Source organism: Dipodomys spectabilis, unplaced genomic scaffold (assembly GCF_019054845.1).
Source record: "Dipodomys spectabilis isolate Male_0828 unplaced genomic scaffold, ASM1905484v1 ptg000051l, whole genome shotgun sequence".
Lineage (NCBI taxonomy): Eukaryota > Metazoa > Chordata > Mammalia > Rodentia > Heteromyidae > Dipodomys > Dipodomys spectabilis.
This window is the reverse complement of record NW_024870728.1, coordinates 12,184,031-12,209,782: the sequence shown is the minus strand read 5'-3', so window position 1 is coordinate 12,209,782 and position 25,752 is coordinate 12,184,031. Positions and strand designations below refer to the sequence as shown.

Genomic DNA, 25,752 nt, shown 5'->3' with positions numbered 1-25,752 from the left:
ATCCTACCTGTCTGCTTCCTCTGGCAGGGAAAACCACATCACCTTGGAGTGTGAACAAACATTGCCAGAGGTGGTGGGCCAACGGAGCATTGATGCAGTTGACCTAGAAAATGAGGTAAGCCTAGGTGCTCTTTTCCAACCTCGTCTCTGCCATAAGATATTGCCTAACATGGATGTTTTTCTAGACTAGTGATTCTCTTAAGTACGGACTCCCTTTGTAATATAAAATTGCTTCATCAATTTATAGATTTTAATTATATAGTTTCTGAACATGTAATTTCTCAATTAAAATACATAGGTACAAATGAAAGTCCAAAGTTAGATATGGTGACATATGCCTGTCATCCCAGCTGTTCTAGAGGACAAGGGAGGAAAATCAGTTGAGCCCTAGAGTTCAAGGCTGATCTGAGCAACAGAGTGAGAGCTCATAAAAAAAAAAAAAAAATATATATATATATATATATATATATACACATATATATATATATATATATATAAAGTAACAGTTCCTTTTTTTTTTTTTTGGGTCCGGTCATGGGGCCTGAACTCTAGGCCTGGGTGCTGTCCCTCAGCTCTTCAGCTCAAGGCTAGGGCTTCAGGCATGCAAGGCAAGTGCTCTACCACTGAGTCACCTTCCCAGCCCTGGTCTGCTTACCTTTCAACCCATCCTTTTCCCAAGTACCATGATGCAAACTGTGTTTATATTTATTTATATCAGTCTTGGGGCTTGAACTTTGGGCCTGGGGGCTATCCCTCAGTTCTTCAACTCAAGGCAAGCGCTCTACCACTTGAGCCACAGCGTTACTTCTGGTTTTCTGAGTGGTTATTGGAGATAAAAGTTTCATGGAGTTTTCTGCCTCGGCTGGCTTTGAACCTCGATCCTCAGCTCTCAGCCTCCTGAGTAGCTAGGATTACAGGCGTGAGCCACCAACACCCGGCCCAATCTTTTTATTAATAGTAATTTAGCAGTAATTTCTAATAGGGATGGACCCCATAGTTTGTTATTCCCTTACTGACTGACTATATGGTATGTTCAGGTTTTGCATATCACCCATGGGTTTTTCTTTATGTACACATGCCAGTACTGTCTAAAAGATTTTTCTAGACCCCCCCCCCCACCACACACACATACTACCCTCATATACTGTCCCTTTTTTGACTGGCATCTGAAGATGAAAGTCTGTGTGAAGGAGATACAAGTCTGGAAGGAGATACAAGTCTGGCTTCTTGTTTTTTTTGTTTTTGTTTTTTGTCGGTTGTGCGGCTTTAACTCAGGGCCTGGGCACTGTCCCTCAGCTCTTCAGCTCAAGGCTAGCACTCTACCACTTGAGCTACAGTGCCACTTCCGGTTTTCTGGTGGTTTCTTGGAGATAAGAGTTTCATGGACTTTCCTGCCCGGGCTGGCTTTGAACCTCGATCCTCAGATCTCAGCCTCCTGAGTAGCTAGCATTACAGGCATGAGCCACCGGCACCTGGCCAAGTCTGGGTTCTTGCCAGGATGGAAGCTATGACTCTGCTAACACATGCCTCCTGACCTCTTTCACTCCTCTGCGCCCCAGGAGCCAGGTAGCGATGATGAGTGGCAACATTTGCTAGAGACCACTGATCCTGTGCCCATTCAGCTGAAGGCGCCTCTCACCCTGCTGTGTAATCCTGACTTCTGCCAGCGCATCCAGAGTCAGCTGCATGAGACTGGAGGGCAGGTAATGGGCAATGGTGTGTTGGGTTGGATTCTGACTATTTTCAGAAATCAAATGTGAAACCAAAGCTCATTGACATAAAGGGAGAGAGTCAGCCCTTTTCCAGCTCTTTCAAGGAATAGATTAGAGGAGGTTGAGTGAGAGTGAGCCTTGGATTTCCCTTTCTGGAGGAAAAGATAGTAGCTATCTAGACTAGGGACCAATAAACTTCAACAAACTTTGTTGTGTGTGTGTGTATGTATGTGTATGCACACGTGTGTGCATGCACACACACTCATACTGGTGTTTGAAGTCAGGATCTGGGCACCATCACTTAGCTTGGGTTTTTTTGTTGCTTTTTGTTGTTTGGTTTTGTTTGTTTGTTTGTTTTTGGCTAGTCATGGGGCTTGGACTCAGGGCCTGGGCACTGTCCCTAAGCTTATTTGCTCAAGGCTAGTGCTCTACTACTTTGAAGCACTGCTTTACTTCCAGCTTTTTTTTTTGGGGGGGGGGGGGGGAGGGGCCCGGTCGTGGGGCCTGAACTCTGGGCCTGGGCGCTGTCCCTCAGCACTTCAGCTCAAGGCTAGCATTCTACAACTGGAGCCACAGCACCACTTCCGGCTTTTTTCTTTCTGCTTATGTGGTGCTGAAGAATCGAACCCAGGGCCTCAGGCATGCAAGGCAAGCGCCCTACCACTGAGCCACCTTCCCAGCCCCTACTTCCAGCTTTTTTAGTGGTTGTCAGTAAGGGTTTCACAGATTTTCCTGCCTGGGCTGTCTTTGCACTGTGATTTTCAGATTTCAACATCCTGAATAGCTAGGATTATAGGCAGTGCCCAGCAACAAATGTTTCTTTTCTAGTAAATACTTTAAATATAATGGACCAAGAGGCAAAAAATGGAAGCTATTATCGACGTATTTTTACAATGAGAGAAAACACATTCCCATAAAATATATAGCTTGTGTTTATTTCCCTCTGTTTAAAGATTTTTTTTGGAGATAGAATTTTGCTATGTAAGCCAGGCTGGCCTCAAACTTAAATCCTCCTACCTCAGCCTTCTGAGTGCTTGAATTATAGACATATATTACCATTCCTGGCTCTCTTAAAAGTTTTTATTTTTTTATTTTTTGTCGGTCATGGGGCTTGAACTCTGGGCCTGGGCGCTGTCCCTCAGCTCTTCAGCTCAAAGCGAGCGCTCTACCACTTGAGCTACCACGCCACTTCCGGTTTTCTGGTGGTTTATTGGAGATAGGAGTCTCACGGTCTCTCCTGCCCGGGCTGGCTTTGAACCGTGATCCTCAGATCTCAGCCTCCTGAGTAGCTAGGATTACAGGCGTGAGCCACCAGCGCCCGGCAAAAGTTTTTATTTTAATGACTTTCTTGAGGTAAATTTATATGCCATAAGATTTACTCATTTTTGGCATATAATCAATAACTTTCATAGATGTGACAAGTTGTGAAACTGTCACTATAGTCCAATTTTAGAACATTTTTGTTACCCCTAAATATTCCTTTGGTTAGGCTTTTAAAATTAATTTTTATTGTTATTGTAAAGGTGAGGTACAGAGGTTTATAGTTACATAAGTCAGGTAAAGAGTACATTTGTTTTTGGACAATATTATCCTTTCCCTGCACACTTTCTCAATTTTTCCCTCCTGTCGCCACCCACAAGTTGTATAGTTCACTTTCACATAGTATCCAGTGATTACCACAGCTGCATTTGTTTACCCTTTGTCCCTTCATTTCTGTACTCTGCCTTACCTTCCCAAAGACATAAATGAACAAATAAGACAAAATGAAAACAGCAACAAAGAAAAAAAACTCTTTTTTCCATTTCCTGGAGTTCATTTTGATAAATTTTTTTTTTGGTTGGTCATGGGACTTGAACTCAGGGCTTGGGTGCTGTCCTTCAGCTCTTCAGCTCAAGGTTAGTGCTCTACTACTTGAGCCACAGTGCCACTTCCAGTTTTCTGGTGGTTTATTGGAGATAAGAGTCTCACAGACTTCTCCTTCCCCAGGCTAGCTTTGAACTGTGATCCTTAATCTCAGCCTCCTGAGTAGCCATGGGCGCCTGGCTAATATTATTTTATATGATCAGGTGTATACATAGCTATTGTGCCTTTGTGTTCCACTCCTAAGATTATCCCCCTTTGGTCTCATGAATGTCTAGAGTCCTGTATAATTTATCTTGTCCCAATGTATTTTAGATCTAGCATCCACATAAAAAAAAACAAAAAAATATATATATATTTAAGCCGGGCGCTGTTGTCTCATGCCTGTAATCCTAGCTATTCAGAAGGCTGAGATCTGAGGATCATGGTTCAAAGTCAGCCCAGGCAGGAAAGACCATGAGACTCTTATCTCCAATAAACCACAAGAAAACCGGAAGTGACGCTGTAGCTCAAGTGGTAGAGCGCTAGCCATGAGCTGAATTGCTGAGGGACAGCGCCCAAGCCCAGCATTCAAGCCCCAGGACCGACAAAAACAAACAAACAAACAAAAAATGTGTTTGTCTCCATGAGCTTGGCTTACTTCACTTAACATGATTTGTTCTAGGTCTATCCATTTCCCTGTAATTCACTGTTTATAGATACCACATGTTTTTGATCCTCTCATCTATTGTAGGGCATCTGGACTGTTTATACAACTTGGCTTTTGTGAATAGTACAGCAATGAACATAGATGGGCAAGTGTCTTTTTTTTTTTTTTTTGGTTTGTTGTAGAACTTGCAGTTAGCGTCTATCCTTGAACTAGTGGTGCTGTCCATGAACTGTTTTGCTCAAGGCTAGCACTCTACCACAGCACAGCACCACTTCTAGGTTTTTTTGTTTTTCTTTTTTTAGGGTTTTTTTTTTGCAAGTCCTCGGGTTTAAACTCAGGGCCTGGGCACTGTCCCTGAGCTTCTTTTACTCAAGACTAGCAATCTACCACTTGAGTCACAGTACCACTTCTGGCTTTTTCTGTTTATATAGTACTGAGGAATCGGATCCAGGGCTTCATGGATGCCAGGCAAGCACTCTATCACTAAGCCACATTCCCAGCCATACTTCTAGTTTTTTTTGAATGGTTAATTGGAAATGAGTCTCAAGGGGACTTTTCTGCCAGGCCTACCTTCAAACTTCGATCCTCAGATCTAGTCTCCTGAGTGGCTAGGATTACAGATGTGAATCACTAGCACCCAGTTGTGCAAGTGTCTTTGCAATATCCTGGCTTGTGATGTTCTGGGTAGATGCCTAGGAGTGGTATGTCTGGATCGTAGGGAAGATTTGTGTTTCGTTTTTTGAGGAACCTTCAGACTGCTGTCCAGGGAGATTGTACTAGTTTATATTGTCATCAGTTCAGTAGGATTCCTTTTCCCCCAACTCCCCGCCTACATTTGTTATTTGAATTCTCGATGTTAGCTAGCCTGACTGGGGTGAGAGGGAATTTCAGAGTTGTTTTGAGTTGCATTTCCTTTATGGCTAGAGATGATAAGCATTTCTTCATTTGTTTTTTTGCCCATCTTAACTCCTCTTCTGAAAAATCTCACCTTAGCTCCTTTGCCTATTCAGTAGTTGGTTTATTAGCTTTGGAAGGGGTTACTTTCTTGAGCTCCTTATATATTTTGGATATTAGGCCTTTGTCAGATGTATGCTGATAAAGATCTTCTTTAGTCTGTTGGCTGTCTTTCTAGTTTAGTAACTATGTCCTTTGCTGCACAGAAACTTTTTAGTTTGATAAAAATCCTATTTGTCATGTCTCTCCTATCTTCTGTGCCCCTGGGACTCTTTCAAAAATATTCTGCCTGTACCTATGAGTTCTTGTGTTTCTCTACTCCCTCTTAACAGTAATTTCAAAGTTTCAGGTCTGACATTGAGGTTTTTGATCCACTTTGAGTTGATATTCCTGGGTAACACTCAGGAATCGACTTTTAGTTTTCTGCATATGGATGCCCAGTTTTCCCAATACCAGTTATTGAAGAGGCTCTCTTTTTTTGCGCTGTATAGCTTTGGCTCTTGTCAAATATCAGATAACTGTAAGTATACAATTTTATTTCTGGATCTTCTAGTCTGATCCATTGATCTTAAGGTCTATTTTTGATTGTTTTCTTTAAGTAGAATTTGAGATCCGGGATTGTGATACCATCAGTATTACTTTTTTATTTTTCTTTGCAAGTTTTGGGGCTTGAACTCAGGGCTTGGGCTCTTTTCCTGAACCTCTCAGTGCTCAAGATTAGTGCTCTACCACTTGAGCCATAGTGCCACTTTCAGCTTTTTCTGTTTATGTGGTACTGAGGAATTGAACCCAGGGCTTCATGCAAACCAGGCAAGCACTCTACCACTAAGCCACATTCCCAACCCAGCATTATGGTTTTACCCTAGAATTGCTTTAGCTATTTGAAGTCTTTTGTTGTTCTATATGAATTTTTAAATCGTTTTCTCTGTCTTGGTAAAGAACTTCATTGATAGCCACATGCCAGTTGCTCATACCTATAATCCTAGCTACTCAGGAGACTGAGGTCTAAGGATCACAGTTCAAAGCCAGCCCAGGCAGGAAAGTCTGTGAGACTCTTATCTCCAATTAACCACCAGAAAACCAGAAGTGGCACTGTGGCTCAAGTGGTAGGGCGCTTGCCTTGAGCTGAAGAGCTGAGGGACAGTGCTCAGGTCCAGCGTTCAAGCCCCATGATCAGCGAAATAAAAAAAGAAAAGAACTTCATTGGTATTCTGATTAGGATTGCATTACATTTGTAGATCATTTTTTTCAATATGTTCATTTTTACAATATTAATTCTATCTATTCATGAACATAGAAAGTCTTTCCATTTGCTGATTTCATCTTTGATGTCTTTCTTCAATTTTTATAGTTTTGTTGTTATTGTGGTGGTTGTTGTTGGTTGTGGGACTTGAACTCAGGGCCTGGGTGCTGTCCCTGAACTTCTTTGTGTTCAAGACTAGTGCTGTACCACTTGAGCCACAGCACCACTTCTGATTTTTAAGTGGTTAATTTAGAGATAAGAATCTCATCGGGACTTTTCTGCCCAGGCTGGGTTGGAACTATGATCCTCAGATCTCAGCCTCCTGAGTAGCTAGGATTGCAGGCATGAGCCACTGTCACCTGGCATATAGTTTTTGCTATAAAGGTATTTTGCTTCTTTGGTTAGATTCATTCTTAGATTTTTTTTTTTTTTGAGGCTGTAGCAAATGGTGTTTTCCTGACTTCTCTCTTTGCTTGTGTGTTGTTAGTATATGGAAAGGCTCCTGATTTTTTGTGGGTTAATTTTGTATCCTGTTACTTTGCTAAAGTTATCACTCAGCTCTAGGAGCTTGGGGATTGAGTCTCTTGGGTCCTTTGGATATAAGATTATGTCATCACAAATAGAGATAGTTTGATTTCTTCTTTCCCTATGTGAATCCCTTTTATATCTCTTTCTTGCCTTATTGCTCTGGCTAGAATTGAAGAACTTTATTAAAGAGGAGTGGAAAGAGTGGACATACTTGCTTTCTTCCTGATTTTAGAGGAAATGGTTTTAGTTTTTCACCAGTATGATATTGGCTCTTGGTCAGCCATATATAGATTTATTATTTTGAGGTATGCTCTTTCTTTTTCTAGCTTCTCCAGAACTTTTAATATGAATGGGTATTAGATTTTGCCAAAGTCTTTTTCTGCATCTATTGAGATGATCATGTGGTTCTTGTCCTTGGCTCTGTTTTACATTTATTGGTTTACATATGGTAAACCAGCCTTGCATCTCTAGGTTAAAATCTACTTGATCATATGATTTTTTTGATTACTTGCTAAATCGAAGAGTTTTGCAACTGTATTCATCAGAGAGACTGGCCTAGTTCTCTCTCTTTTTTTTTTTTTATTGGATCTTTACCTAGTTTTGGAACAAGTGTCATATTGAGTTTGGAATTTATCTTTTTTTTTTTTTTCTATTTCACGGACAAGTTTGAGGAGTACTGATAATAGTTTAACTTTAAAAGTCTTAGAGAGGGCTGGGAAGGTGGCTCAGTGGTAAAGTGCTTGACTTGCATGCATGAGGCCCTGGGTTCAATTCCTCAGCACCATATAAACAGAAAAAGCCAGAAGTGGTTTTGTGGCTCAAGTGGTAGAGCGCTAGCCTTGAGTGAAGAGCTGAGAGACCATGCCCAAGCCTCTGTTCAAGATCCACAATCAACCAAAAAAAAAAAAAAGCCTTAGAGAATTTAGCCGTAAATCCATCCAGACCTGGGCTTTTTCCTTGTTGGAAGACTGCTGACTGCTTCCTCCATTTCATTGCATGTTATGGGCCTGTTTAAGTGGTTTTATATCTTCTTGGTTCAGCTGAGGCAGTTTGTAGGTCTCTGGGCATTTATCCCTTTGGTTAGGCTTTTTTACTGACAGCTGGTGGCTCTATCATTTGAGCCACATTTCCATTTCTGGCTTTTTATTTGTCAGTTGGAAATGAGTCTCTTGAATTTGTCTGCCCAGGCTGGCAGAAAATTCTGATATTAGCTACTTGAGTGGGTAGGGTTATAGATGTGAGTCACTGACACCCAGTTTTCGTGTGTGTGTGTGTGTGTGTGTGTGTGTGTGTGTGTGTGTGTGTGCTGTGAATGATGAACCAAGTACCTTGCACATGGTAGACCAAGTGTTTCACCATGGAGCTCTCTATAGCTCAATAGTCCCTCCTCCTCTTTGTGGTACTAGGGTTTAAACTCAGGGCTTCCAGCTTACCACTTGAGCCATGCCACCAATCCCATGTAGCGTATTTTTAAAGCCAAGGGCCGAAGGAGAGAGGAAGTGATTATGAATGGTACTTAGGTCACTGGTGTTCTGTATCAGTTGACCTTTCTACTTTCCTCTTCCCTGGTATGGTTTCCTTGTTGCCTTGTTCTTTTTTTCTGGGTTTTATACTACCAAAGAAAGAAATGTAAACATTTTGTCTTATCTTGTCAATTCTTTGGGGACATTTGGTATTTGTGGCACTCCTTTTACTTATGATACTACCAATCACTGTCTGTTTCCCTTATGTTCCTCAGATCCTGAAAGGTACCCTGGCGGGTGCCTCCCACATACTCCCTGCACTCCGGGTCCTGAGCAGTCTCCTGTCCAGCTGCAGTGACTCCATTCCCTTGTATTCATTCTGCCGGGAAGCAGGGCTGCCTGGAATGCTGTTTAGCCTGCTCAGGCACAGCCAGGAAAACAGCAGTATCCAGCAGGTGAGCACCAGGCCAGGAACCTCTGGAGACCAACAGAGGATCCTTTTCCTTGGACCTCTCATTTTCAAACTGACATCTGTATTTGACTTAACTGCTTTTTCTTTTCTTTCCTCCTTTTTCTAATTACCAGATTATCAGTTGTAAACTTACGCCTTCTGAGGCCAGATAGGTGGTGTGAAGTCAGTGAGGTGGTCTGTGTGTATAACTAATTATGGAAAGCATGATGAACTATACAGCACATGCCCACTCTAAATGAGGCACCTCCTCCTCAGCCCTCATCCATCTTGCCCTGTGGAAATTTGAGCCAATGTGCCATATCCTCTGGTTTTCCAAGAAAAGAGAGAAACCCAGATTTTCATATATAACATATTTTTTTTAGTTTTTTTTTTTTTTTTTTTGGGGGGGGGGGGGGAGTCCGGTCGTGAGGTTTGAACTCTGGGCCTGGGCGCTGTCCCTCAGCTCTTCAGCTCAAGGCTAGCGCTCTACCACTTGAGCCACAGCGCCACTTCCGGCTTTTTTCCTTTTTGCTTATGTGGTGCTGAGGAATTGAACCCAGAGCCTCATGCATGCGAGGCAAGCGCTCTACCACTGAGCCACCTTCCCAGCCCTATAACATATTTTTTTTAATCAGACATGGAGTTTGAACTCAGGGCCTCGGCACTGTTCCTGAGCTCTTTCTCACAAGGATAATACTCTACCACTTTGAACCACAGCTCCAATTCCAGTTTTCTAGTGGTTAACTGAAGATAAGAATCTCATGGACTTTCCTGCCCAGACTGGCTTTGAACCGTGATCCTCAGACTTGAGCTTCCTGAGTAGCTAAAATTACAGATGTAAGCCACTAGCATCTAACACCATATATAACTTTTTGATATAAGCCAGATGCTAGTGGATCATGCCTATAATCCTAGGTACTTGAGAGGCTGAGATTGGAGGATTGTGGTTCAAAGCCAGCCTCATCAGGAAAATCCATGAGACTCTCCAGTTAATCACCAAAAAGCTGTGAGTGGAGCTATAGCTCAAGAGGTAGAGCACTTGCCTGGAGCAAAAAAGCTAAAGTACAGTGCCTAGCCCTTGAGTTTGAACCCAGTACTGGCACACACACACAAAATCAAATTCTCTGATATTTAGAATATTTTATTTCAGAATGTTGGATCCTCATCATATTGACTTGATTTCACACAGTGGGATACTGAAATCCAGAGATTAACTCCTACATAATCACTAACCTGTAACTGGTCACAAAGACAGTAAGTGGAAGAGCTATGACTCCATATGCTTGGGTCCAGACTTCTACTTCCTCATATTATGTCCTGCCACAGCTACACTCATAGGACAGGTGAAACCCTTCCAGAGTCAGAGTTTATTGAACCCATGTTAGGGCAACTGGAATGCTGCACTGCTAGTAAGAAGTTTGGGCAAATTTAAGGAATTAAAAAATATATGCTTTTTTGATGTTGTTATTGTTATTTTTTAAAGAGTCTCCTACACTTCAGAATGCTGTTCAGGCCAAATAAGACAACATTTCCAGGCTGTGATGGCCTGTTAGCTGGCACTTCATTCTATCTTGACTGTCCCTTTGCTCAGACTTTTCTTCCTCTGTCCCTGTTAGGTTTACTTGACTGGTTATCTATACCCTTTTTGCTGTGGAGTTTTTCAAGTTTATTTTATTTTGTAATCTTTGTTTCTACCCCTTACATTGCCCTTATTCTCTATTTCCTTTTCCCTGGCAGCAACCATGGTATGGGTCTTTCTTACGGGACCTGATGGCTGTGATTCAGGCCTATTTTGCTTGTTCATTCAATTTGGAGAGGACCCAGACTGGTGACAGGTGGGCTGAAAGAAACTTTCTCTATCAATTAGTTTGGCTTCACTTTTTACTTCATTTCTTTCCCTCCTCCTTAGGAAGAGACCAAGTGAGAATAAGCTGTGATTTGTGATAGAGTTAGGGATCAGCTGAGTGGCCCTAAACTCAGCTAGTCTTTGTAGGGATCTTGAAACACTTCTAACTTTACCCCCAAGACTTTAAGGCTCTAATAATCAGCAGTTACAGTGGGCCTAAATGGAAGGAACAAGGTCAGGATATGAAAAATGAGATAAAAGGGGCTTGGTGGTATCTATGACAGGAATGAGAAAGAGAGAGAAGAGAGAGACAGAGAGAGGAAAGAAAAAGAGAAAAACAGTGTGTATGTGTGTGTGTGTGTGTTCAGTCAGGAAGAAAGGAGGGAACATTCTGATGTGTTCCATTTTTAGAGATTTTCTTGCCTGCTCAGCCTGACTATTCATGCTACCTGGGCTTTTAGTATAAAGATAAGAAGAAACCATAGTTCATTTTCCCTAGCCTACAGGTGTTTCAGGAAGCTGCCAACCTGTTTCTGGACCTGCTGGGGAAACTACTTGCCCAACCAGATGATTCTGAGCAGACATTTCGAAGGGACAGCCTTATGGTAATCTACTCCCACCTCCAGATTTGCATCCCCTTTATTAGGACTTGTAAAGTGTCATATCAAGTTAACACCACAAACTTGAATTAGATTTCCACCATGTGCCGTATATCACATGGGTAAGAGAAAGTCCTCACCTCACAGGACTAACAGTAGTCAAGTAGGGGAATGTAAAAAAACATACCAGAACTTTGTATACAATACAGAAGCACCACTGAAGATACCAATAATGCTACTTGAAGAGTCCTGGAAGAACTATTGAAGAAGGAAGTTATTTCTTCTAAGATTTGAAGAGTGCATAGCAGTTTGTCAGGTGGCTGAAACAGGAAAATAGGGAGGACATTTCAGACAATGAACAAAATGTCTAAACACTCAGAGGCATGAAGCAGTTTGGCATTTACCAGGGGATCACAAATAGAAATGTCGCTGATCATCTAGTATTTCCCAGCTTTATTTGTTGTGAAGACTAGTGAACTATGTCAGTTCCCTGTCCTACACTCCGGATGTAAGGAGAATAGAGGAGTGAATGAGAAAACAATTCAGGAGTCCCTGATCTCAGAAGGCAAGAAGTTAACACTTGCCGGACCAATCAAACTGGCAGTTGGGAACATAGATCTGGGCTATATTCCTGCCTCCATCTATAGAACTTCCATACTTTTTTAGTCTGAGATCCTACTTTAATATTCCCCACTTTCTAGTCAGAAACTATTGACTATCTTTTTTTTTGGAGGGGGGGTCCGGTCATGGGGCCTGAACTCTGGGCCTGGGCACTGTCCCTCAGCTCTTCAGCTCAACGCTAGCACTCTACCACTTGAGCCACAGGGCCACTTTCTGCTTTTTTCTTTTTGCTTATGTGGTGTTGAGGAATTGAACCCAGGGCCTCATGCATGCAAGGCAAGCGCTCTACCACTGAGCCACCTTCCCAGCCCCAGCTATTGACTATCTAACACAGATTTTGGCTAATAGTTGCTCATGTTACTGTTCAACTCTCGTATCATTGTACGATGAGTAGCAGAGGGAGTTTGGGATAATTAGCCCTTTTCTTGAAATTCTGAATCCTTATCCCTGTAGCCCATAGTTTATACTTTGAAGAGAGACATCATCTAAGGAGGAGCTGATTTGAAAATAGAAAGATTGGGAATGTAGCTTAGTGGTAAAGAATGTGTTTTAGTATGTGAAAAACTCTGCGTTCACCCCATGGTGACATACACCTTTAATCCCAACGTTAAAGAAGCTGGGAGGGGGAATTATTCATTTGAGGCCAGTCTGTATAGGAAGAAGTTTCAGGTGACCTAGTCTGCATACTGAGATGAGACCAAATCTCAAAAAAACCCAAAAAACTAGAAAGTGAGGGAGAAGAAATAGAAAGAGGAAGGTATAGAGAAGAGAAGAAGGGAAATGAAAGGGAAGAATAGAAAGAGAAGAAAAAAATAAAATCCACATTGAAATTCATGTCTTTCAAATAGGAAGACAGATAGTATACTGACTATGCAAAGCTTGTATAGAATTAGCTATCCTCAAGGGTTTGATCCTCTTTTTAAAGGGGTTCTTTGGATATTTTTGGTTCTTAACACTGAGTTCAGTTTTCTGATGCCCTGACATTACCTCTACCTTTGTCTCCTTCAAGTGCTTTGCTGTACTGTGTGAAGCCATGGATGGGAACAGCCGGACTGTCTCCAAAGCCTTTTACTCCAGCTTGTTGACCACCCAGCGTGCTGTGTTGGATGGGCTTCTTCATGGCTTGACAAGTCCACAGCTCCCTTTCCACACACCCCCAGGTGAAGAAAGGGGGATGCTAAGAGTGGAGTCGGGTCTTGCTTATGCTAGGCAAGCACTTTATGATTGAGCTACACCACCCCAATTCAACTTAACAATCAACGGCTTATTTTTTTCCAGAATTTTTTTTTTTTTGGCAGTACTTGGGTTTGAATTCAGGGCCTCATATTCACTAAGCAAGGGTTCTATCTCTTGAGCCATACCCCTAGTTTGAGGGAAGGTTCTCTTGACTTTATTGTTATATAGGTCTGGCTCTGGTCTTCCTCCTTCCATTATCTAAATGATGCCTGATGGTTGGTAGGTGCTCAATAATTGTAAATTGAAAAAACAGAGACGTGACCTCACCCTGCATTCTTTGCCTTTTTCTGTAGGAGCCCCGCAAGTGAGCCAGCCATTGAGGGAGCAGAGTGAAGATCTACCTGGAGCTTTTTCCTGTGCCCTGGCAGCCATGTGCATTGCTCCTGTAGGACTGCCCAACTGCTGGGACGCCAAGGAGCAGGTCTCAGCTACAAGTTCTTGTTCTTCTCTTCCCAGTTGCCAGAGAAGTTGAAGAAGCTGGCCCTCTCTCTCAGAAAGAGAGAGAGATTCTATGGCTCTCTCAGTATTGAAACATTTGCTAAACACAGTGTAGCCAGAATTGCAGAGCCTGAACCAGCTGGCAAGGGAAAGGGCTCTGTGATAAACTGCTTAGGTGGCATGGCAGCCAGTTGCTTCTCCAAGAACTCAGGACTCAGTTTGCCTTGTGTGCTGCCCAGTAACAGCTTGCTCTGTACCTGTTCACACAGAGTCCAAACTAGGACAAGACTCAGCTCTACATTCATTAGCCATAGAAACTGGGAATAGAATGGGGTCTGAGGTTCCTGTAAACCTGAAAAGAGGCACTAGAAAAGGATTAAGAATCTGGGTCGATTAGAAATAAAAAAGGAATAGGTTTGGAATCAGTGGGATGGAGTTTTCAAATATGTCTCCCCAGGTCTCTTGGCATTTGGCAAATCAGCTGACTGAAGAGAGCAGCCAGCTAAGGCCGTCCCTCATCTCTGGCCTGCGGCATCCCATCCTATGCCTTCACCTTCTCAAGGTACTTTCTCCCTATGGTTGCTAGAATTTTAGATTTAGCCATGTTAATCAGAACTGAGCAGTGTCCCTGTCTCAATATATCACAGCAAGAAGTAGAAGTTTCTTCCCACCCCTGTGTTAGTCAGACTTTCCATCACTATGGCAAAGCACCTGATAGAAACAACTTAAGAAAAGTAGTTGGGTGTCAGTGGCTCACAACTGTAATCCTAGCTACTCAGGAGGCTGAGATCTGAGGATCGCAGTTTGGGCAGGAAAGACCATAAAACTCTTTATCTCCAATAAACCACCTAAAACCAGAAGTGGCGCTGTGGCTCAAGTGGTAGAGTGTTTGCCTTGAGCTGTGAAGAGCTGAGGAACAGAGCCCAGGCCCAGAGTTCAAGCCCAACGACTGACAAAAAAAAAAAAAAAAAGGAAATATTCTGGATTAAAGCTTTTAGAGATTGGGTGGGGAGGGGGGAGGATTGGGGGGGGGGAGTAGGGGGAGGATGGGAAGGAGAAACAGAGGAGGAGGCTACAATGCTTGATAAGAAATGTACTCATTATCTTGCCCATGTAATTGTAACTCCTCTGTACAGTATTTTCACAATAGAAAAAAAAAGATTTTAGAGATTCCAGTTTATCCTGGAGGGGTGGGCATGCTGGAATAAAATGCTTACATGATGGTAGCCAGGAAACAGAATGCCTGAGCTTTTCCCTTTTTCTTCTTTTATTTTACCTGGGACTCCAACCTGCAGTATGTACCATCCACCTTGAGTTAGTCCTCTCTGGAAACACCCTCACACACATATCTAGAGGTGTGCTTTACTAGTCTCCTCGATTCTCTGTTCAATCAAGACTAACCATCGCAACCCTCAAGTATGGATGCCAGCTCTGTTGAAAGGCATGCTTGCTTTTCAGCTCAGCCTTCCAGGCTAATAACCCTGACCTACTTCACTCACCAGCATACTCCTTCCACTCCCTAGGTTTTCTACTCCTGCTGCCATGCCAGTGAGCGCCTATGCCGTCTTCTAGGGCAGGAATCCTTGGCCTTGGAGTCACTGTTGATGTTGGTCCAGGGCAAGGTAGGCCAGCAACATGGGTAGGCATCTCACAGGGGCCCCCATCTCACCCAGAGGTTTTTCTGATAGTTCTGATAGTTTGTTTTTGTTTTTGTTTTGTTTTGTTTTAGATAAAAGTAATAGATTGGGAAGAGTCTACTGAAGTGGCACTGCACCTCCTCTCACTCCTTGTCTTTCGGCTCCAAGATCTGCCGCCTGGGTAAGTCACAAGGTGAAATAACTATCTGTTAGCTACTCAGGAGGCTGAAATCTGAGGATCACGGTTTAAGCCAGCCCAAACAAGAAAGTCTGTGAAACTCTTATCTCCAATAAACAACCAGAAAATCAGAAGTGGCGCTGTAGCTCAAGTGGCAGAGCACTAGCCTTGAGCTGAAGAGCTGAGGACAGTGCTCAGGCCCAGAGTTCAAGCCCCATGACCACCACCACTAACAACAACAAAAAAACTTTCTGTCCCCCTGTCCCCTGTTCCTTTCTGATCTCCCCTTCCCCCTCTTGCCCCTGTCTCTTTTGGAGCTCATCCTGGGGCTGGGAGCTGTCCCTGAGGTTTTTTGCTCAAAGCTAGTACTCTACTACTTGAACCACAGCTCTACTTTGCGCTTTTCTGTGGTTAATTGGAGATAAGGGTCTCATGGACTTTCTTATCCAAGCTGGCTTTTGAACCATAATACTCAGATTTCAACCTCCTGAGTAGCGAAAATTACAGTTGCCCTGCTAGGGTCAGATCTCTTTGCTGAAGTCTACGCATAAGGCTAATGGCACACAATGTGGGGAGTGGTACCCTTTAGCCCATACTTAGGAGGGTCTGGGACAGAGATGGTGAAGATTTCTCTACAAAGAACAGACTTGGATTCCCATCCGCTTTGGGCTCTGGAAGTGGACAGGCAGCATAAGCAAGGAGTACAGTCCAAAAAGAGGGAGAGCCCCTTATTTGCCTCCTATGAAAACAATATGCCTGTGATTTTTATCTCCTTATTCTAGAATGGAGAAGCTAAGCAGTGAGGTTGCTAATCTGTTTACCCATTCACACGTCGTCTCTCTTGTGGTGAGTTCTCCACCTACTCCCTTCTTTTACCCTATCCATCCCACATGGGAGTGAGGAGTCACTCTCCCATTTGCAGCTGTTTCTTCAGGCATTCATTCTTCTGAACCAGGATGTAAATCCTCTCTGCCTGTTCTAAACACCACTCATTTTTGGACAGCCCTTCTCCCTTGCATCTTCCACAGAATGCAGCGGCCTGTCTCTTAGGACAGCTTGGTCAGCAAGGAGTGACCTTTGACCTCCAGCCCAGGGAATGGATTGCTGCAGCCGCGCATGCCCTATCTGCCCCTGCAGAGGTGAGGCCTTTGGGGAAAGCCCAGACACATTTTCTCTGTGTCAGACACTAGGACGGCACTCCAGGGAAAAGACCGAAATACCAGCAAGCTTGAAGGAAAGTAAGGAATGGAAAAGGAATCAAGGAGACCTTTCTGTCCTCTCCTTTGCCTCTATTAGCCTGATCTGGTCAGAACTTCCGATTTCTGGGCTAGGAAGGTGGTTCAGTGGTAGAGTGCTTACCTCGCATGCATAAGGCCCTGGGCTCAATTCCTCAGCACCACATACACAGAAAAAGGTGGAAGTGGGTGTTGTGGCTCAAGTGGTGGAGCGCTAGCCTTGAGGTAAAGAGCTCAGGGACAGTGCCCAGGCCGAGAGTTCAAGCTCCATGACCGACAGGGCTTCTAAAGAAAGAAGCAGGGAAGGGAAGGAGGAGAGGTATAAGGTTTCCCTGCAGCCAGTGTTGCCTCCTGGAGCTCATGCTCAGTGATTAAAGTCCTTCCTGTTGCTTTGTCTCTTCTGCTTCTGTTGCAGAGGCCACGCTGCAATTGCTTTTCTCACGTTTTCTCCTTAACTGTGCATTCTTCAGTAATTCCAGTCATTTTGTAGCCTCTTTTCTGCGTTCTTCTTTCCAGAGATTGTCCCCTTTCCTTTTTTCAGGACCGTTAGAACTTTTTCTCATTTTGTAAGGATAGACTTTGTAATCACATTGTTGTCACCTTCATATGAATAAAGTTCTTCATAATTTATAAATTATACATTCACATATGTTACTCTGCAACACACTTAGAAGAACACCAAATAGGCATGAAGTTGACTTCAGAGAGATGGTAATTACTGGTGAAAAGCACTAAGATTCAAACAGGGGCTCCCTCTTTTCCCTTGTTCCCCTCCACCTGGTTACCCCAAGTCCCATATAATCCATCTTCTAATTGACTCTCAAGTCTTTATCTACACACTGACCTGCCGTAGTTTATGCACACATCATCTTTCTTCTGGTCTTTGGTACTTAGATATTCAAAAAATTGCTCCAGTCTCTTCTCTTTACTACCACCAGAGTTAGCTTTCTTAAGGGTAAATATGGTTATTTTGCTCAAGCAATAGTTATTGAACACATGGGTACATGTTGAGTGTATTGTACTATTCCAGACTCTGAAGATACAGTAGTGACTGAGAGACAAAAAATAAAATTAATACACAGTGCAAATAATGCTGTGTGTCCTAAGTGGCTTCCCATTTCTTCTAGGTAGTTTCTAGCCTGCACTTCAATGTCCATCTGTTGCTTGTGGACTCTATCAGGCTACATTAAAAAGGTTACCATTTAGAAAATACACTGTGGCCTTTGATGCCTATCCACTTTTACATATGCTATGATTTTCTTGGAATATTCTCTCTTTCTACTGCCATTGTCTCTTACCTGTCTTTAAGATCTATTTATTTTATAGTGGTAGATATCAAACCCAAGGCCTTGTACATGCTTGGCAAATACTTTCCCACTGAGCTATACCCTTTCCATTCCTTTAAATATGTATTTATTTAGTAAATCTCCCCATCCCTAATTTTTTTTTTTGCCAGTCCTGGGGCTTGAACTCAGTACTCAGGCCGTGTCCCTCAGCTTCTTTTTGCTCAAGGCTAGCACTTTTTCTGTTTATGTGGTTATGTGGTACTGAGGAATCAAACCAGGGCTTCATGCATGCTAGGCAAGCACTCTAAGCCACTTTCCCATCCCGTCTTTAAATTTTTTAATGAATTAGTTTCCTACCTCTAGGAAGATGATTTAGGCAACCTTTTGTTTAACAAGTATCTTTGTAGACTGTCATTGCTTCTGTATCTGTTTACACTAATGTGCTTTGTAAGTCCAGAAGAGTTCCTACTCTACCAGGCCAAGAAAGAAATATTCCACCAAACCAGGTAGATTTCTTGTGTGTCTCCCAACAGGTCCGGCTGACTCCACCGGGTAGCTGTGGGTTCTACGATGGCCTCCTCCTCCTCCTCCTCCAACTTCTTACCAAGGTTGAAAGCTATTTAAGTATAGGTGGGAAGAAAGGAGAGAAAAACTGGGCCTCCTTTTTTTTTGGGTCCGGTCGTGGGGCCTGAACTCTGGGCCTGGGCGCTGTCCCTCAGCTCTTCAGCTCAAGGCTAGCGCTCTACCACTTGAGCCACAGCGCCACTTCCGGCTTTTTTCTTTTTGCTTATGTGGTGCTGAGGAATCGAACCCAGGGCCTCGAGCATGCAAGGCAAGCGCTCTACCACTGAGCCACTTTCCCAGCCCCCCCCCTTTTTTTTTAAGCTTCAGTATAAGGATGAAGAAGCATGTGTTGCTTACCTCTCCTTCAGGCTATTGTGTCTTATAACTGCCCCACCTGCCTGAAGTAAGATCCCTTCTTTAGCTGTATCCATGGACATCCAGTAGGAAACAAATGAATCCCTGTTGGTGGTCGTGGGTTTTTTTCTTCTTTTGTTTTTAAAAAATTTAAGTATTTTTCTTTTATAGACCTCATGCACAACTTGGTCTTTGATACAAGTGAACCCCAACAAGCCAATTCCCTAGTTTTCAGTATACAATCATGGATTGAAAGATCAGGGTATTAAGGTATGATCAGAAGACAATACTCTGGGTTTTGGGGTATCTGTAATCCCAACATTCAGGAAGCTAAAGCACAATAATCATGAGTTTGAGACCAGCCTGGGCAATTTATCAAGACCCTTCCTGTCTCAAACAAACAAACAAAAAGACAGTAAAACAATATGGAAATACTAAGTGAGAGGACAAGTTATTTCTGGACTCTCTTGTAGGTAAAGGACAGGAATAAAAACAGAAATTTGCACTCCTGACTTCTGCCTCCTCACCCCTCCTCTTTCATGTTGTTTCTAACAGGGGAAGGGTAGCCTGATCAGAGATGTGGCTAGCTCAGAAGTATGGACTATTTTGTGGCACCGCTTCTCCATGGCCCTGAGGCTACCAGAGGGGGCTCCACAGGAAGAGGAACTGTCACTATCTAGCCCACCCAACCCAGAGCCAGACTGGACACTGATCTCCCCTCAAGGTATCTTTGTTAGCATAGCCTCCTTTTAGAAACCATTGTGTGGATCACTCTTCAGAAGAAGCAGCCTAGAACAGGAGTAATGTGTGTGGAGATATGTGCTGCTGCTGCTGCTATGGGGAGGGTATCAGAGTGTAGCTGCCCAAAGATGGGGAGGGAGCTGGATGTATAGGTTATGGCCCTGGGAGCTTGGGGACATGGGGGCATCTGGGTCTCTTAACACGCTTTACTAGTTCTCCATCCTTGGTGTTTTTAGGCATGGCAGCCCTGCTGAGCCTAGCCATTGCCACCTTCACCCAGGAACCCCAGTTCTGTCTGAGCTACCTGTCACAGCGTGGAAGCATCCTCATGTCTACTCTGAAGCATCTGCTTTCCCCCAACTTCCTGCATCATCTGAGCCAGGCGTAAGTCAGAGCTAGCGGAAGAAGAATGGAAGATCCAGAGTCAGTAATGGAGCGGGGGATGGAGGAACAGGAGAAAAGTAGCCAATAGTTTGAGTTATACAGCCAGAAATGGAATAAGGCTTAGGCTGGAAACCTTAGGAGTGGGGGGTAAGAGGTTGCTGAGAAAGGAAATTTGAGGAGAGGGAGGGAACTATGAAAAAGAGTAAGTGAGCAAGACCAGGTCTGTTCTTCTGCACTGCCATCCTTAGGCCTCACGGGTTTGAGTTTCTCCCTGTTGTGGTGCTCTCTGTGTGCCAGCTCCTCTGCTTCCCCTTCGCCCTGGATGTGGATGCTGACATTCTTGTAGATATCTTGGCTGACCTCAGGGACTCAGAAGTTGCAGCCCACTTGCTTCAGGTACTTGGGAAGTTACAGGAAGTAAAGGTAGAGAAAGATGACCAGGATTGTGTCCTGTAATTCACTTTCCAACACCTCCAGACCTCTTCCTAGGCCCATGTAGGAATGGAGAATCTTGTTTGACTTAAGAATTACATATATGCCAGGCACCAATGGCTCACGCCTGTAATCCTAGCTACTCAGGAAGCTGAGATCTGAGAATCTCGGTTCAAAGCCAGCCTGGGCAGGAAAGCCCGTGAAACTCTTATCTCGAATAAACCACTCGAAACTGGAAGTGGTGCTGTGGCTCAAGTGGTAGAGCACTAGCCTTGAGCTGAAGAGCTGAGGGACAGTGCCCAGGCCCAGAATTCAAGCCCCACAACTAACCAAAAAAAAAAAAAAGAGAGAGAGTATAAACAGCAGTCAGTCCCAAATACAGAGACATGTGGTTAAAGGTGGGCTGATCTCTCCCTCCCTCCCTTCTTTCTCTGTCTCTGTCTCTCTCTCTGTCTCTCTGTCTCTCTCTCTGTCTCTCTGTCTTCCCCGGCCCCCATTGTTTCTCTTCGAGCTCAGTGGGGAGAACATCCTGATCCAGACACTGACAGCTAAATCACTTCTCTGGCAATCCTTGGCATATACACCCTGGATCTTTGGAGGTCCTTACAAAGCCAGGGGTGAACTTGGAAAGGCCGATGCTCTTGGGCCCCACATGTGTTTCATGGGGAATACTGTGGGGCAGGACTTCAGCTCTCTGGGTAATTTTTCCCTTAGCTTGTCTTTTCTCTCTCTTAGCCTTAGGGCTTCTCCTGCATACCTGCAGTGTACCTCTCTCACTGAACTCCCTTTACCTGAACCTCTCTTGCCCTAGGTCTGCTGCCGCCATCTTCTGTTGTCACAAGTGGAGCTGCCCATCAGCCTCCTCACCCGACTGGCCCTGATGGATCTCACCTCTCTCAACCAGTTTGTAAACACAGTGGCTGCCTCACCTAGAACCATTATCTCATTCCTCTCAGTTGCCCTCCTGAGTGACCAGCCTCTACTGATCTCTGACCTTCTCTCCCTGCTGGCCCATGCAGCTCGGGTAGAGTCCCCCAGCCACTTGTCTTTTATCCAAGAGCTCTTGGCTGGTTCTGATGAATCCTACCGGTCCCTGCGCAGTCTCCTGGGCCACCCAGAGAACACTGTGCGCGCCCGAACTTATGGACTTCTGGGACATTTGCTTCAACACAACATAACCCTACGTGGGGCACTACAGTGTCAGACCGGACTGCTCAGCCTTCTGCTGCTAGGGCTTGGAGACAAAGACCCTTCTGTACGTCGTAGTGCCAGCTTTGCTGTGGGCAATGCCGCTTACCAGGCTGGTCCCCTGGGACCTGCCCTAGCCACTGCAGTGCCCAGTATCACCCAGCTGCTTGGAGATCCTCAGGCTGCTATCCGGCGCAATGCTGCATCAGCTCTGGGCAACTTAGGGTCTGAGGGGTTGAGAGAAGAGCTTTTACAGTGCCAAGTACCCCAACGGCTCCTTGAGATGGCATGTGGAGACCCTCAGCCAAATGTGAAGGAGGCCGCCCTCATTGCTCTCCGGAGCCTCCAACAGGAGCCCTGCATCCATCAGGTACATCCCAGAGGACTTGTAAGTCTTGACAATCCAGGCTTCTGTAGCTCACATTTCTCTGAGATAGTCTATATGTATAGAATTGGGACATTCAGAAATCCAAGCTGTGTTCTTGCCCAGATGCACAAAACTTGGGGGCAGTGTGTTGGAGATGGATTTTCTGTTTACTATCTCTCACCCTAGAGAAGGAAGGGGAGCTAGAACAGGTCGCTACTGGCTAGAACCTACCTGAGATCTCAAAGACCACAGCTTTATTTCTTCTAGAGCCAGGAGAGTACTGAGGGAAGACCAGATTTGGGAGTCCATGAAGAAGCCAACTATCTTTTTTTTTTATTATGCTAAGCAGTTTATTACCTGCAGTATTATCTGGTTTAAATTTTGCAGGTGAGGAACTGAGGCTCAGGTAATTTAGTAACTTGTGGTTACAAAGCAAGCAGGTGGGAGTAGACTTTTGAATTCAGAAATCTGAGTGCAGTCTGTGCTCTTCTTTTTTTTTTTTTTGGTCATGGGGCTTGAACTCTGGGCCTGAGCCCTGTCCCTGAGCTCTTCAGATCAAGGCAAGTACTCTACCACTTGAGCCACAGTGCCACTTCCGGTTTTCTGGTGGTTAATTAGAGATAAGAGTCTCATAGATGTTCCTGCCCAAGCTGGCTTTGAACCCCGATCCTCAGATTTCAGCCTCCTGAGTAGCTAGGGTTTCAGGCCTGAGCCACCGGTGCCTGGCTAGCCCGTACTCTTTTAACCACGAACTTTCTGCCTCTTCTGTTCAAGATTTAGTATCTAAGGAGTCCAGTAGAAGTCATATCTGTGGTCTTATTGGTAAAGTGCTTGCCTAGCATGCACGAAGTGGCTGTGGCACTGGAAGTGGCACTGTGGCTCAAGTGGAAGGGTGCTAGCCTTGAGCAAAAGAAGCTTAGGGACAGTGCCCAAGCCCTGAGTTCAAGCCACAGGACTGGAAAAAAGAAAAAGAAAAAAAAAGTCACATCTGTGATAACACTGATTATAGTAGGTCAGTGTAGCTGGTTTCTAGTGGCTCACTCCTGTAATCTTAGCTACTTCAGAGGCTGAGATCTGAGCATCATAGTTCAAAGCCAGCCCAGGCAGAAAAGACTGTGACTTTTATCTCCAGTTAACCACCAGAAAACCAGAAGTGGCACTGTGGCTCAAATGGTACAGCACTAGCCTTGAGCAAGAACAGCTCAGGGACAAGCGCCCAGGCCCTGAGTTCAAGTCTCACAACCGAACAAAAAAAGTCAATGTATATTGGGTAGTTAATGCAGAACAGAATCGACAGAATACTCTGGCTGTCTCTGTAGAGAAAGTAGTCAGAGAGGTTCTTGATGAGAAATTAGTTTGAATCCTGTTTGGAACCTCTGGAAGTCTGTGAATCATACTTTCTGGTTTACTGCCAGTCTTTGCTGCTTTCACTGTCTCTTCCTGGGAACAAGTCGAAGGGCCCCTGGTACAACCAAGGAGACTAGAAGTGGATCCTGGTGGTGATTCATGTCTCCAAGGTTTTCTTCTCCCATTGAGTCTGTTCTGGGTCCCCAAAAGCCATTTCCCTTTTCTTCCTTTTCCAGACTCTGCATTGTTAGACTAAATGGGAATCCTGTGCATGTGCCATGGACACCATTGTTTCTGAGCCTCACATCCTGTTCTGTCACTTTCCTATCCCACAGGTGCTGGTGTCCTTGGGTGCCAGTGAGAAATTAGCCTTGCTGTCTCTGGGGAATCAGTTACTGCCTCATGGCAGCCCCAGGCCTGCCTCTGCTAGACACTGCAGAAAACTCATCCATCTCCTAAGGCCAAACCACAACACGTGATCCCTGATCCTGAGGTCCAGCCTCCAGCCTTCATTGCCTTACTGTTGCCAAGTCTTCCTTATTCTCCTACACAAGCCACTAACTCATCTGAGAGCTGAAGAAACTGAAAAAAGAATGATAAGCTGCCAATTTACCTGAGAGTGAGAAACTTGAAGAGATTTATGTCTAGAGCCCCTTTCTCCCCCCAGATTCAGGATGATTTCAGCCAGTAAACTTTATTGCTGTTGGTGCCAGAGAAGATTTCTTCCTTTTCTATGTTCAAGGGTCTTTTATCTGATCATGTGCCTTTACCCCCCAGAAGCATGCCTCTGGGACCTTAAGGAAATACCTCTACTTGACAAGACTGCTTCCTTTCTCAAGTTCCTGAAATCCTCCCCGCAGTTTTTTCATAAGTACACAGGCCTCTGTTTCAGTTCTAGGCTACAGAGATAAACATCATCACCCCTGTTATTGAGGGGTTCACCAGTCCATATTCCTTTCACGGGTTGAGGATGGGGAGTATGTCATTTTATTTTTTGTAATTCTGTTTATAAACTTTTAATTTAAAAAAAAAAAAAAAAGCTTCTGAGTAAGGGTAAGGGATAAGGGGTTTGGGAGGCCCAGCCTCTCTTTTAGCTTCTAATGTAGTACTAGAAGACTTGTGATCCTGTTCACATAAACCCTAGTTCAGAGGCCTGGAAAGTGACTCAGTAGTAGAGTGCTTGCCTTGCATGCATGAGGCCCCAGGTTCAATTCCTCAGTACCATATAAACAGAAAAAGCCAGAAGTGGTGCTTGGCTCAAGTGGTAGAGTGCTAGTCTTGACCTAAAGAGCTGAGGAACAGCACCACACCCAGGCCTAGAGTTCAAGCCCCACGACCAACAAAAATAATAAATAAATAAAAATAAAAGAACGAGCAAGGCAAAACAGAGAGGTAAACTGGGTAACTCTGAGATCTCATATACTAGGATTAAGATTTAATATAGTTTCAATGTATATGGAATCCTGGCTGTACTAGAATGGCGAATGTACAGTTTATCAGAAAGTGGTATTTGCCAAATTCATTAGAATTATAATCTATCTACACATATTGGGAAGCTTAAACCTTAACCCAATAGATGGCTTAGGGCAGGCTTCTAGATCTCTGATTCTTCCAGCCACAAAATAGAGAGACTTCTTTTTTATCATGAATTCTGATTTTTTTTTTTTTTTTGTCGGTCGTGGGGCTTGAACTCTGGGCCTGGGCGCTGTCCCTCAGCTCTTCAGCTCAAGGCGAGCGCTCTACCACTTGAGCTACAGCGCCACTTCCGGTTTTCTGGTGGTTTATTGGAGATAGGAGTCTCACGGTCTCTCCTGCCCGGGCTGGCTTTGAACCGAGATCCTCAGATCTCAGCCTCCTGAGTAGCTAGGATTACAGGCGTGAGCCACCAGCACCCGGCGAATTCTGATTTTTTTAACAACTGAAAGATGAATAAAGTATTTTTTTTTTATTTTGTTGCTGGTCCTGGGGCTTGAACTCTGGGCCTGGGTCCTGGGCCTAAGCTTCTTGTGCTCAAAGTGAGCACTCCACCACTTGAGCCACAATACCACTTCATGCTTTTTTGAGTAGTTTATTAGAGATGAGAGTCTTACAGAGTTTTCTGCCTAGGCTGGCTTTGAACTACGATCCTCACATCTCAGCCTCCTGAGTAGCTAGTATTACAGGCATGAGCCACCAGTACCCTGCTTAAAGTGTCTTTATTTTTATAACAAATTTTATATGGGCTTCATCTTCATTGTCCACTGTTTTTATACTTTAGCAAAAGTAAGATTTTTCTAGGGAACACCTTAATTTCCTGTTACCTAGATTATTTCAGTTTAGTTCCATATAATGAGTCCTTTTTATGTGCTGGATACTGTTTAAGGCTCCGAAGACAGGTTAGTGACAGTCTTACTGTAAGACTTTTCATTCTGGAAGGGAAAACAGTGAACTCACTAAAAT

At 44.1% G+C, this 25,752-nt stretch overlaps 1 protein-coding gene across 5 annotated transcripts in view; it reads left to right on the top strand.

The window, feature by feature from the left end:
* Positions 1–24,030, top strand: part of Stk36 (serine/threonine kinase 36) — a 32,798-nt gene extending 8,768 nt beyond the window's left edge. For 4 of the 5 annotated variants that reach the window (XM_042679361.1, XM_042679358.1, XM_042679359.1 and 1 more), the window contains 18 exons: positions 28–115; positions 1,560–1,703; positions 8,685–8,864; positions 10,598–10,695; positions 11,206–11,311; positions 12,936–13,086; positions 13,456–13,583; positions 14,058–14,162; positions 15,124–15,222; positions 15,330–15,418; positions 16,198–16,261; positions 16,444–16,554; positions 18,470–18,544; positions 19,407–19,578; positions 19,832–19,979; positions 20,228–20,375; positions 21,223–21,969; positions 23,649–24,030. In XM_042679361.1, the coding sequence (XP_042535295.1) occupies positions 28–115; positions 1,560–1,703; positions 8,685–8,864; positions 10,598–10,695; positions 11,206–11,311; positions 12,936–13,086; positions 13,456–13,583; positions 14,058–14,162; positions 15,124–15,222; positions 15,330–15,418; positions 16,198–16,261; positions 16,444–16,554; positions 18,470–18,544; positions 19,407–19,578; positions 19,832–19,979; positions 20,228–20,375; positions 21,223–21,969; positions 23,649–23,792 (2,797 nt within the window). In that variant the 3' untranslated portion in view covers positions 23,793–24,030. The remainder of the gene's footprint in view (positions 1–27; positions 116–1,559; positions 1,704–8,684; positions 8,865–10,597; positions 10,696–11,205; positions 11,312–12,935; positions 13,087–13,455; positions 13,584–14,057; positions 14,163–15,123; positions 15,223–15,329; positions 15,419–16,197; positions 16,262–16,443; positions 16,555–18,469; positions 18,545–19,406; positions 19,579–19,831; positions 19,980–20,227; positions 20,376–21,222; positions 21,970–23,648) is intronic. The other variant, XM_042679360.1, reaches the window with a different exon arrangement.
* Positions 24,031–25,752: the final 1,722 nt, after the last annotated feature.